General features: G+C 44.2%; 1 protein-coding gene across 2 annotated transcripts in view; it reads left to right on the top strand.

Moving 5' to 3' along the window:
* Nucleotides 1-13241, top strand: part of LOC147100540 (zinc finger protein 362-like) — a 109118-nt gene extending 95877 nt beyond the window's left edge. For both annotated transcript variants that reach the window (XM_085966890.1, XM_085966891.1), the window contains one exon: nucleotides 1047-13241. In XM_085966890.1, coding sequence (XP_085823016.1) covers nucleotides 1047-1163 — 117 coding nt within the window. In that variant the 3' untranslated portion in view covers nucleotides 1164-13241. The remainder of the gene's footprint in view (nucleotides 1-1046) is intronic.
* The last annotated feature ends 233 nt before the right edge of the window (nucleotides 13242-13474 follow it).

Genomic DNA, 13474 nt, shown 5'->3' on the forward strand with positions numbered 1-13474 from the left:
GCATTGTCCAGTGCTGTGGTATGGGGCTCTGACTAGTGCTGGGGTATGGGGCACTGACTAGTGCTGGGGTAAGGAGCATTGACTAGTGCTGGGGTATGGGGCACTGACTAGTGCTGGGGTAAGGAGCACTGACTAGTGCTGGGGTAAGGGGCATTGACTAGCGCTGGGGTAAGGAGCATTGACGAGTGCTGGGGTAAGGAGCATTGACTAGTGCTGGGGTAAGGAGCATTGACTAGTGCTGGGGTAAGGAGCATTGACTAGTGCTGGGGTAAGGGGCATTGACTAGTGCTGGGGCATGGGGCACTGACTAGTGCTGGGGTAAGGTGCATTGACTAGTGCTGGGGTAAGGGGCATTGACTAGTGCTGGGGTAAGGAGCATTGACTAGTGCTAGGGTAAGGGGCATTGACTAGTGCTGGGGTAAGGAGCGTTGACTAGTGCTGGGGCATGGGGCACTGACTAGTGCTGGGGTATGGGGCATTGACTAGTGCTGGATTACGGTTCCATGGGTGAAGCCAAGCTCGATCCTCTCATTACCCAAAGTCCACACACGTGCGCTTTATAGAAGGAGTCACAGGATGTTGGAGTGACGACTCTAGTTGTGTTTTTTCGCACTCTCTCGCCCAGCTGCTATGGTCAAATGTAGTAGCTGCCGTACTGCTAACCCAGCACAGGTCAGTGCCCAACCTGGGACTTTCTGATTTGGGTGCTTTTACCCCCATCGGGGGTGTACCAGACTGCTTCTCGTTCTGTATTGACATCTCCATGCTCTGGCTGCTTGGTTTCAATCAGACGATGATGGAGAGTTGGGAAACAGATAGTCCACCTTCAGATTTCTCCTCCTAATGACAGATTGTCCGGCCTCTGCTTGTAGCAACCGAGATTGAGAATTCAACGTGTTTGGCATGGTGGGCATCGTCTTGCTCCTTGAGTAACTAGCATGCATTTCAAGAAGGCTGGTTATAATTGAACCTGACAAACTGTGTTCACTGAATGCATTGCGTGAGGAACACAGTGCTGAAGTTGTTGACTTTTGTACCCTTTACAGGAGACATACCTCATCAAGCATATGGCAAAGCATACGGCAGTGGAGCACTCAATCGACACCCACTCCCCTCAGAGAACGGAATCCCCTAGTTGTCCTGTTCGGATTTCCCTCATTTAATCAGCCCGTGTCGGAACTCCAGGAAGCAGACGTCCTGGCAAAGGTCAGACACATTCTGCCAATGGATAAGGAGCTTTCCTTCCTCGTTTGTCCCCTGTCGGTATTTATTCAGTCTCTGCCAAGAGACCCAACCACACCAGTAACATTAGCACCAAGTTCTTACGAGTGCAGAGACTCCCAAAGACTACGACAATGCACTTTGAGCCCAAGTTTAGTCCGTTGCCGAGGAGGTGAGTGCCTATATCCCTCGGACGAACGGCTTCCGTTGCTGGGCAACGGCACTGGAAGCAACGACGTAACCTACAAACTGGTAACTTCCTCAGTAAGGACGTGGATCCCTACTATCTGAGACTTAATAAGCTGTGTCTGAGAGCACCACTTTTATTAACATTTAATATGTCTTACTATTACACAGGAAGACGAAGGAGGAAAAAGGATAAGAGAATCAACTAGATATAGAATTATTAAACAGTATTTCATTTTGTTCTGTGATAGTGCGACAAATCTAGTTTTCAATTATCAGTTATTAGCTAATATGAATTATTATACTAAATGTATGGTCAATTTTCATGTGTTTAATTGACGTCTTTGCCCTACCTTTTACAGGCTCTATATACAGGCCCAGTCACAAATCATTTTTAATATGCATCCTTACCAGTTCAATACAAAATACCCACATCCACCCTCAGAACATGTCTACGGTAATATAGACTGCTTTAATGACAACTAAACTGCCTCTGCACGCTTGAGACAAGTTGCCATGAATAGCAGGAAAAGAACTTGAGCGCGACTTTCGTTGCAGCCTAACAGTGTCCCTGCGGCAAACAAAATCTGCCAAGATAAAGGACCCATACCAGTTTTACTCCAGTCCGTGGCGTTACTTGGCTCAAAGGGTGCAGGAAATCCCAGGAAAATGAATCTGAGGCGCGATGAAATCAAACTGACTCTGATTTCAGGCAGACGTGCCTGCAGTGTTCAAAAGCTGTCAGTGTCAAGCAGGCGGTGATCAAATCTGGCCTCACGTGACTGCCCGCTGTTTACCACGGTTTGAGGGCAGACATTTACACGTCCTGTCACGTTGCGACCATGCCACTTGTGCGTCCAATTTGCGCGTCTTTCTCTGCCGGAGTTAAGTCAATTCATCATCCACGTCCAACAGGGGTTGAATCTTAAAGGGGTTATTACAAAAATGTCTGGCAAACCCTTTTGCCTCCAAGCGCATGATGTAAATTATGCTGAAATACATCTCCGTGATGTCTTTGTGACAAAGGTGCTGCACACTCCTGGGAACAAAGAGGTTTGTCAAGTACTTTGTCATGAAGTTAGCCCCCTTTAATTTGGCTCGGAGATATAAATTGAGATGAGTCACAGACTGGCATCAAATTAAGGGGTTCAGATGGTTTATATACAGAATGGATATATAACAGATACCCAAGAGTGAGTTATAGGTTGGAATTTAATCAAGGGGCTAAGGCAGTTTATATATAGACTAATGGAAACCTGGGAGTGAGTTAACGAATGGAATCTAATCGAGGTTATATCGTAGATCAGAAAACTGGAGCAGTCACCTGAACCCTGAGCGTAAACACTGTCCTTTCGCCCCTGGAGCTCAAAAGGAGCACAGGCTGCTGGGATGAAAGTGTCCAATGTCTTTGAGCTGTAAGGGCCGCCTACATGAATTGAGCTTGCGCCGTCTCGATCCATTTTCTAGTTGGCAATTCAGCACTAAACTGACGGTCTCACTCTCAAGAGAGGCCACAAAGGTGATTTGTGCGGGACTAGGGAAAATGCCAGAGTGGCGCAATAGGAGGCGCTCTTCTCGGGTTGGGACTGAGGCGCGTTGTTGGGCCAGAGCAGGCGGCCCTTCACTCTGCATCTAGCTGCGCTGTCCTTGATCTGGGAGTACTTGATGATAACAATGGACGATAGATGATGGTGGTGGTTGTGGACTCCAGCAGACAGAGGCTCAGCAACATAATGTTGGGTGGATGTACAATAGTTGGTCTATAATGAATGGTATGGCACTGCACGGGACACTGCGTTCTTAGGGTTTACTGAACAACTCTTAAACATTCAGCGTCCAATTCTGCTGCTCCTGGTATTTCATGTCTCTTGTTTTTTGATTAAGATTCATATGCCACGTACACTTTTCATACTGTTATTTCAGAGATTTATATGATAAGAGTCGATGATAGTAATCTTTTCTTTAATTTTTTTATATATTATATATATTATATATATATAAATATGTATAATTCAGTTATGCCCGAGAGAGTGTTCCTCTCAGCCTGCAGATATAGAGTAGAGATGGCCTGCACTGTCACTAATCTGATGTTCTTGTGGAACAGTATATATGTTAAAATGTTTGAAAAAATGTTTGTGGGGGTGGGTTTGTAAAATAAATTGTTTACGGTTAGTTTCACTTAAGGGTCCCTACCTGGGTGGATTAGAACACTGGCCTTTCACCTCTGGGACCTGGGTTTGATGCAGCCCAGACTGTTGGGTGAAAAGTTCTCCCCTGCTGGTTGGATCAGAGGGTGCTGTGTGACAATAACTTCTCACAGGCGCAGTGTGGTTCCATCAACCCACAACACCAGACTGCCCATAATTCAGCACTAAATTAGCAATCTCAATCAGAGGGAAGTGGCTTCTCACCTGAGGCCAAGGCGAATGTCTTTTGGGGAATTACTTCCTCAGGTCACGCACCATGTGTTGGCAACATAGTAAACTTAGCAGGAAGATTTCCATTATTTGCTATATCCCTAACAACATCACAACAACGTTCGAAAAGGAAGTGTTTACGATTGTTCTGGAAATAATAATCAGAGAATCTTTGTGTCATGTTTACGATGTCACTAATACTGCATACAACGACCAGAGGAAATCTTTTTACCGCCTTTACAGTGTCGTTAACACATATCAACCAAAGATGTCCTCTGCCTGCTATGCGTTAGCAGGTTGGTAAATGCGATGGGAATGCATGCGTTTGTGATGTTGCTAACATATAGTGACCAGAGGGCATTGTTCCCCATTGCAGGGGACAGAGCTGAAGCTGGCTCTGCTGTGCCTGGCCTGAGAGTGCTTGATGCTGACAATGATTTGGAAAAGTTTTTTTTTTTTAATTTCAATATAAAAAATGTAGACGGGAAAAATGTCTTGAATGATTTTCACTTTTCAGGGACAAGGAGGCACATCAGTCGGCCTGCTGAACAGGGGCGTTTGCATCACGTTTAGAGACCAGGTACAATTCCGAGAAAGGAAGTGACTTTCCTCTTGGTTTAGGGAGGATTGGGGGAGGGAAGGGATGAAGCTTTATCATTGGTGCTTAAGCTGCTCCCCAATAGGATCAGTGTAAGAAATATTAAAATGACTCCTAGGGGCCCAGTTTTGTATTCACACTATCCCATAGACTGTATGTATCACCTAGTGACACGATTGCTGTGTTCGATGGTTACTGTAAATACCAGTACTGTAGAGAAGGTGCTGGAGGAATATTTCATCTGCATGGGACCAGGGAAGGTTTCTCCTCCTCCACCTTTACACTTTTTGTAACTCCACCCCACCCGCCCAAGCTCCCCATGTCTCCCTCCCTCTCCTGAAGTTGCTGACTCTTGCTAGGATACATCTCCAGTACTTCACCCAAGTGGCCACTCTTTACGTGTCAGCCCAGGCAGACAGTCTGGTCAGTCTGCTATTTGAGCATTGGTGGGGGAGGTGCGGGGGGCATCGGAGCCCAGCCCAGTCCTCCGCTGACTTCCACACGCGTACTCTCCAGCAGGGGTCTTTGGGTAGCGATCAGCAGTGGGAACTCTGGATGGCTTTCCCCCCCTCCCCTCCCCTCACCAGCCCAGGGGCACTGAGGTCCGTTGTAGCAAACATTTCTGTGATACTGAAAACTGCTCAGACGAAATGAAAACCAGGGATAATTGTCTAATGCTTAGTGCATAAGAGGCAGTGGATTCAATTACCTAGATGCCGCCAGCCATGAAAATTAATCTATCTGTGCACTGACTGAATTACTATACTTTCAAAAGCATTTGTTCCAGTTCAAATACAAGAAACTGCCTTAGGATTGTTATCAATCAGTTTCAAGTCAGATCCTATAGAGAAATATTGAAAGCTGAGTTTGATAGATCTTTGTTAGGCAAGGGTATTAAGGGTTACAGAACCAAGGCAGAGAGATGGAGTTAAGATACAGATCAGGCATGATCTCACTGAATGGCGGAACGGGCTCGAGGGGCTGAATGGCCCACTCCAGTTCCTATGTTCCTGAGACAATAGAGCACTTTCGACAGACTGGGGAGTCATTGCTTCAGTCAATCTTGTCTTTGCGTCAGAGTCGAGGTGTTTGAAGCTGAGCTGAACTTGCTGCGACCTCCAGCTCATCAAACTACTGATCAGTAGCACCCATACTGACACAGCATCAGTTATCTCACGGCAGATGAGCTTTCCGTGTGACGGGGCTTTGCTAACGTTATTAGCCATAATGAAGCTTGCGAGGTTTATGCTAAACCCAGAGATAGGATTCCTGTATCAGACTCAAAGGCAGGTAGCTGTCGCTGCGTATAATATAACCATTTGCTTTACCATTCCTGTGCATGCCATTCTAGAACTTGAAAATTACAGATCGTCTAGGACCCAACCATGTGCTGATTTTATGATATAGGATCTGCAACAGTATTAGATTTGTGGTGTATGACTTTATCGGTGCCAGCTAGAGAAGGGAATTATTAGAGGTATGGAGGTGTGTAAGCAGGGTGAAGTCTGTCCTCTTAGTTTAATAGTGGATTTTGAAGAAGCCCTATTGGGGAACCCAAATACTACAGTATATTCCTATCCTTGCCCAGTCGCCATACATTTGCACCTTCCAGCAGCAGTTGTCAGATAGTGATCAGGAGCCCAGGCTGATTCTAGTTCCTCTATCTCAGGGGCATCAGCAACGTTACAGGGTAGAAAGGCCCCAGATTCAGTCTGTGGTCTGTGCTGCGTTAGCTGATCACAGTGCTGGGGGTTCGGGGGGTGGGGGGCACCACATTTGACTTCGATATTCCGAGGCTAGAGAAGGACAAAATCAACCAGAGTCCCTGTTCCTAACGTGAGGCCAGGATCAGGCTGGTCTGTGATGCCCAGCATGGTCATATACCCTGAACATTCATAGTCTAGGTTCACACATGAAGAATGGTCACTTGGGCAGAGCTTTGTGCTCATCATTATTCAGTGCCCTCAGGACAGGAGAGAAGAAATTTGGTGGGGGAAAAGCTAATATTTTTGATTGGGTAATATGTAGATAACAATGGAGAGGTCAAACTGTCTGTCATGTGACCTTTGACCCATGCAGGATATGTGCCTGAAAACAGCACACTGGATAATCATGGATTGTTTTTGGGATGCTGTTCATGTGAGTCAAATAAATAGTATTGTAAAAGTTAGATGACTGGAGCCTAAATAAGAGATAACAGGCACATTATGCGAGATGTGGAAATGCTCACTTAATGGTTTGCAAGCCACAACTAGCAGTCTAGAATTACGATTATAATTTTATTCCTTTCTCATCTTAAAATTATTTCTTTCACTCTTTTTATAAGCTAAGATAAAAAATAGGAGCAGGAGTCGGCCATACGGCCCCTCGAGCCTGCTCCGCCATTCAATAAGATCATGGCTGATCTTCGACCTCAGCTCCACTTTCCAGCCCGATCCCCATATTCCTTGATTACATTAGAGTCTAAAAATCTGTCGATCTCTGTCCTGAATGTACTCAACGACTGAGCCTCCACAGCCCTCTGGGGTAGAGAATTCCAAAGATTCACCACCCTCTTGAGTGAAGAAATTTCTCCTCCTCTCAGTCCTAAAGGGCCTTCCACGATGTGTGCCAATACCTGGCTAAGGTGCAGGGCAGGCGAATCATTTTCATGCCTTGGCCAAACCTTTGCAAACTTAGCCACTGAAACATTCCTGAGGATCGGCTGCATTAGAGCTTCCTTCCTCCTTACGGAGCAGGGCCTAGGCTTCAGCTGGCTGAGTGAAATTGGAAACTCAGCCAGTGAGGAATTGTAGGTATGAACCCAAGATCCAGTGACTTGTTTCAGACACCAGCTCATGGTGCAACCAGAACACACGGAGAATTATTAGAAAGTATGGTTAATTAGTTATTATGGTTACTGGCTAAACAGTAGGTGAATTTTTGTGGTTTCAAAAACTGGTAGCTGCCTATGCTGTAGTTCATCAAAAAAGCAGCATCAGTGACAGATCTAAAACCTTAGGTCTCCTATATCCAATGTTATGGGGAATCCAATATTGGAATCAAAATGGAATCTGTATTGGCGCAGTAATCATGTTCCTCCTCTAGGTGTCTTTAGCAAATCTTGTAAATATGATAGGATACAGCAGTTACCATGTATTGCTAGCGACACCTTGTGGTAAAACAGCAGTATTGCACTATTGTTTATAATTGTTGATAAACTTTCAATTTGGACATCTTGCACCTGTTCCATAATGTCTTATTGAGAGTTCAGCCATCTGTTTGAGATATGGCTGGATTAAACACTCTGTACAGTACTTGTACATTTCTCTAGACTAACATAGCAACACTATTTAAAGCCAGTCCACTCCTCATTGCCATGAAATACATAGACCGTGCCAAATGAAATTGAAATGCAAGAGTCTCATGGGATCACAATCTTAAGAATGTGCCATAGCAACAACACCTGTCTCATTGTAATACAGAATCATGCCGGGCACCATTTCAGACTCAACTGCACGTAGATTTGTGTCCTGTAACTGAAAGGTCAGATCAACAGGATGTACTCTCTCCTGCACAACAACCAACATTAACTGAGCAAACTGGCAGCTGATCCCATCTTCTGATGTTCTATATGCGACCCTGTTGGTGCATTCTTGGCTAGCTCTGTATTCTAAATGTGTTCACTTTTCTGAGAAGTTCCAAAGAGGACATTTTTTTGATCCTCCTTGATTTTCACCCTTGAAGATGCTCTCTTATGTTGGGTACTATGGGCACTCTCTGGTACCTCAACCAAGAGATATTCTTTATGTGGGAGTGTAATCAGCGACTATTCAACTGTGGAGGGCATCCCAGCTAAGATCCTCGGCTGACATGCCTGAACTTTCCTGCAGGTGTCACAGTGCAGCGATTAGGAGCGGGGACCCTGGTTGATCATTTAAGGGCCAGTTTATTTCAGACCTAACAGGTTACCAACTTGTGCAAACGTTGCCTAAAAACCCCTTTCATCTCTTCAGCACATTACAATCCTCATTGGCATAGTTTTATCGATGTAAAAACATCACGGGCACAAGCCTGCGCCCTGCCCCTCTGTGACACAGCCGGCAGAAGCCTCACCGCCCTGTGGCTACCAAAGTGCGAGGCTCCACCCACTGCCAGTGAGTTTGCTGATTTGGTTTTCATTAGTGAGAGCAGTTTCGAGAATAAAACATAAGAAAAGATTTGGGCACCTTGTTAGCTGCAACATTGAAGTGCCAGTCAGGAGGGAGTGGTCACAACATCCAGACCTTGTTAGACACCACCTCTTCTAAGCTAGGGTGTTATAGGGGTGCTACAATGCCCTCGGGCTAGAGAGAGGAAAAACCAGCTGGGGTTCCTGCTCCTTTCCGTATTCCATGTATCCCTGCTGGAAAATGTATGTTTATGTGTGTGTGTGTTAAGCTGATCAGGCACAGTTGTGATGCCCCTCATGGTCAAATGGCTTGCCAACACTCTAGTGTCTATGCTTACACATGAAGAGTGGGTACTTGGGAGACACACTAGATGGCTTTGGTACCCATACTCCAACACGAGTAAGGTCTTTAAAAAGAGAGGCAGGTCTTTTTCTCATTGAATACCGATGGGTTAATGTTGTGGAGTATTTTAAGCCAACACTCGACACAAGGTTTTAGATCGATAGTCAAGTTGTCTTTATTGCACCGGTGGGGAAACAGTCTGCTGTCTTAGCCAGACCTTTCCAAATTGGTACAGCAAACACTACATTTTTATACATTACAATACACGTCAAAATTCATTCCTGCCACCTGATTGGACCTTGGCCCACATGCATCTTCACTGATTGGTTGCCTATGCCGCGTTACGTTAAAGTACCGCCTTTATTATCGGCCGTTATCCCTCAAGCTGTTGTTGCACCTATGACCTTTGTTTATGCCAGATGGGGGACTCATTGCCCTCCTTTCCTGCCTCTCTAGGCCTCTTTCATTGTTTTACTTTCCTGCCAGAACAGAACTTACATCCTCGTAGGTCTCTTATGGTTCCATGTTATCTCTACTGCCAATTCAGCAACTTAGAAAAAGCTTACTACTGCAAAGTATGGTCTTTATTACACCATTCAGTGAAACTGCCAGCGATGTCAGTTTAACTCTTTCCCCACTGCAGCTAATATTAACATATTGCTCCAGCACAGCTCTCATTTACTAGACCAGATACCGTACTGACTGGCATATTAGCTGCAATTTTTAAAGCAAAATAAAGATCAGTTTGAGTTTGGGTTGCAGCCGATATATGAGTTGATAATGTTTTTTCTCCTGCGGAGATATCAAGTTCAGGTTGCGGCCTATATATGCGTCAGTGTAGTATTTCAGGGCCAGGGTTTGAGTTGGATATTAAGGCCCACAAACAAACCGTGCATGTGGAAACATTAGTATAAACAGTGGGACTGGGCTAGTAAGGGTGTTTAAGGCAATTGGACACACCAGTCTGATAGCTATTACTGAATTCTTATTTTGTTACATAGACTAATACTATCATTTCAATCTCTAAGAAATGCTATTAGTTTTACAATGCTGTCTTGTGACGTTGGAAGCCCTTGTGTCATCAGGAATTCCTGGCTTGCAACCAACCTATTCCCATTAAGCAACATTCACATTGGTAGATCCCAGTATGAGCCAAAACCCTCATGAGAAAATTATAGGGTGGGGATGGCAGGGGAGGATGTACAATCTTTCCGCCACGGTATTTACAACAGGCTTTTCCACAATCAACCTTACACTGCCAGCACAAATTTATTGTTTGCAAACAATGAATTGCTAATGACGTACTGGGCAACTGAAGTCGTAGTGTTTTTTTTAAAGGTACTGCCCTGACATTTGAGCTTTTTGGCAAAACAGCTGGAAATATCTTTCGTGTTACCTTTTTTATAATAGTTTTAAAACTTTACAATTATTGCAGGAGAGATTTTTAAGACAACCTCATGCCTTCTGCAGTGAATCCAATCCAGTGTACTGTAAAGGGTAGAGTTTTGGATTGCCTGCTCCTGGCGTGGAGCCTCTCCTACTGGGAGCCTATATTTGTAACTCGCGCACCCAACCCACAGTGTACATCCCCGCAGTAAGAAAATCGTGGGCTGCGTGCACGTGATTTCCCGAGATGTGCTCTCTGTGGATGGGTTGTGGGCCGGGAGCGGGCAATTGGAGAATTGACCCGTCAGTGTCAGAAGACCGAAGGCAAGTCATGGGAAGGCGTAGCATTTACTGGCTGTTGAAGGTGGCCCGTTAAAGCTTCTTGAGAGACGTAATAGAAGTAGGCTGCTACTCTTTGCCAAGGAGCAGAGGGCAGAACACGAGCATGACGGGAGGGGTGGGATCGTGTTTCGATGCTTTCCGCCGATGAAAGTTTGTCAAAAACTGAACGCCCTCGCAACACAACTCACAAGCTCCAATGAGGTTCTATTTTAAAAGCCAATCTTCAGTGGTTAGAAATTCTGATTGTCGAAGTTCACGCCTGAATGCTTAACACACTCGGACTCACATTCTGATGGCGCACTTTTTTTTAATGCAGCTGTTGACACCTGCCTAAAAACAACACACACAGGGATGTGATATGTGCGTTCAGTGTTCAGCATGTGTGACCTATTTTCTACCCTTTGATATCTGCAATGCATTTATAAAACTTTCCATTCTAAAATCAGTCAGGGTTTCTGTTCCTGATCACTCTGCAGTGCCCCCCTGTTGGAAAGTGTGTTTATGTAGTGTCCTAACAGGAAGGTTTGCTCTATGCACTAGCTGCAGCAACATTGTAAACCTGTTTATAATGTTTTATGAACCATGATGATACAATAGCCTGTGGACACTGACCACCTCGGCTCCAACACCAGCTGAGTGCCAATCGCATGCATGATTTCCACAGAAGCCACACCCTTCGATCTGACACAATCCGACCCAAAAATTGGTCAACTATAGGTTAAAACTGTAACCAAAGCACTGATACACTGAAAAGCGGTTGATATTTGCTGTTTAACCAAAGATTTAACTGTAGCAGTGAGCAATTCTGCATTCATTGTTCTGAATTGGCTGAGCGAAAAGCAAAATCTTAATAAACTGATAAAATATGATAGCTGTCACGTACGGGTATCACTATGCCGTAGATACCTTTTTGAGACTGGTGGCTACGGAGAGTGACTAATGACTGGCAGATGTAAATTATACCATCAGCTCCGCAACATTCAAAGGTCAGGGAAATCAGAGGTCTGCGTGTGTCTTCATCCAACATCCAGTTAAATTTTATTTTAATGTTAGCTGTTAGCCACTGGTCTATTGATTCTCGGCTAACGTTAAAAAGATTCAAAATGAAGTTCAAATAGTTGTCAGCCGGGCTGATGCAAGCCAATTTGATGTGAGACTGTAAAGTGACCTTGCTTACATTGGAGGTGGGCGACTTTATGCCTGAATTATTACACTACAGTTTGTAAAAATGAAATCACTTGACATCAACTTGACTTGTGTCATACAACTGGCCTTTTAATGTCTAATTTATTTTTAAAATTTATTCTCTTGGTCAGTCATCAGTCGTGAAGGTGCTTGGGGATTGAGCTGCTTAGGAATTGGGTTGACTCTAGTCAAGGGACCTCAAAGCAGCTGTCTGAGAGAGGCGATCCCCTTCACCCCTCTGGCCTGGATTCTACACCAGCTACTAGTCAAGTGGCCCCCTCTTGTAAAAACTGAGTGGGGGGGTGGGGGCGAGTGGGATCATGACTTGAGTTCTGATGTTGCTTTGCAGCTGACGAAAATGTACTGAAACCCTTAATAACAAAAACCCTTACATCCTAAGATAGAGAAATGTGAAGAAACATGGATTTCTAGTTTAACAAAAGATACAGACTGTTTAAATTTTAGAAGCTGCTGAAAAAGCCCACTCAAAAACTGGACTCTGCGGTCCTAACTGACATTCATATTCTCAGTAGACCCATCCTTTCCTTTTCTGCTTAATGAGTTTTAAAAGCTATCGCCCGTACGTCAGTAAATTGAGCCGCCTTCCTTCAGATTAAAGGGTAAATGTTCCGACTGCACGCTTGCTTGCACCTTGCCCGTCAGGAGTGCATATTGTGGGATTGTAAGGTGCATACGCAGAATTTTCCTATACGTGCTCTGATGGACAGAGAATCGTGGGCCGGGGCCATGTGATTTCCCAGTATGCTCTTGGGTCAGGCAAGGCTCATCACTGGGAGCGTGCAATCGGAAAAAAACACCTTTAAACACGATCACGTTGAACTACGGAGACGGAACTTCATTTTAGTGTTACTCCTTACCCCTGTGTACATATGAATAAATGTTTTAAAAAATTTCTATGTCGATGACTACATCTACCACGTACTAATTTCATTTGAAACTTTTGAGATAAAATGTCTGTTATTTTTATACACATTTAAAAGCCTTAAAATATATAAAATTCTCTTTTTTCCTCCAGTTTATTTTTTAAATATGTACTGTACTCATTACTTTGTATGGGTTTTGAAACTACCGTTTTTTTTAAAGTGAGTGTTGTATTTAATACTTTCCCCTCTTTGTTAGCATGAAGTTATTGTGGATGAAATAATACGAAATGAAAAAAAATGTTTTGTCTGGTGGAACGTTGAGTACGAATCAATCGTAACCCGGTATATTGTAGTTTAAGAAAAAAAAAATGTTTTTTTTTCATCTGTCTTGGAGTGTGGTATCTAAACATTGCCTGGAATGGTTGTGTTCTTCATGGGCCAATACAGTTTAAAAGAACAGTTTGCTTTGTATTATAATAATAAAGAATTTGTATCTTTCCGTTATTGAATAAAATATAAACATATGCAGCATCGTGTGCTGATTGGTGAATAACAAGAACTTGCATTTATATCACGCCTTTAACATCCCAAGGCACTTCAATGGAGCGTAATCAGACAACAATTGACAGCCGGTCGAAGAAGGCGACATTAGGGAAGGTGAGCAAAAGCCTGGTCAAAGTGGTAGGTTTTAGAAACATAGAAGATAGGAGCAGGAGTAGGCCATTCGGCCCCTCGAGCCTGTTCCGACATTTAATGAGTTCA

This window comes from Somniosus microcephalus, chromosome 25 (assembly GCF_052327205.1).
Source record: "Somniosus microcephalus isolate GS21.2 chromosome 25, FLI_Smic_1.0, whole genome shotgun sequence".
Lineage (NCBI taxonomy): Eukaryota > Metazoa > Chordata > Chondrichthyes > Squaliformes > Somniosidae > Somniosus > Somniosus microcephalus.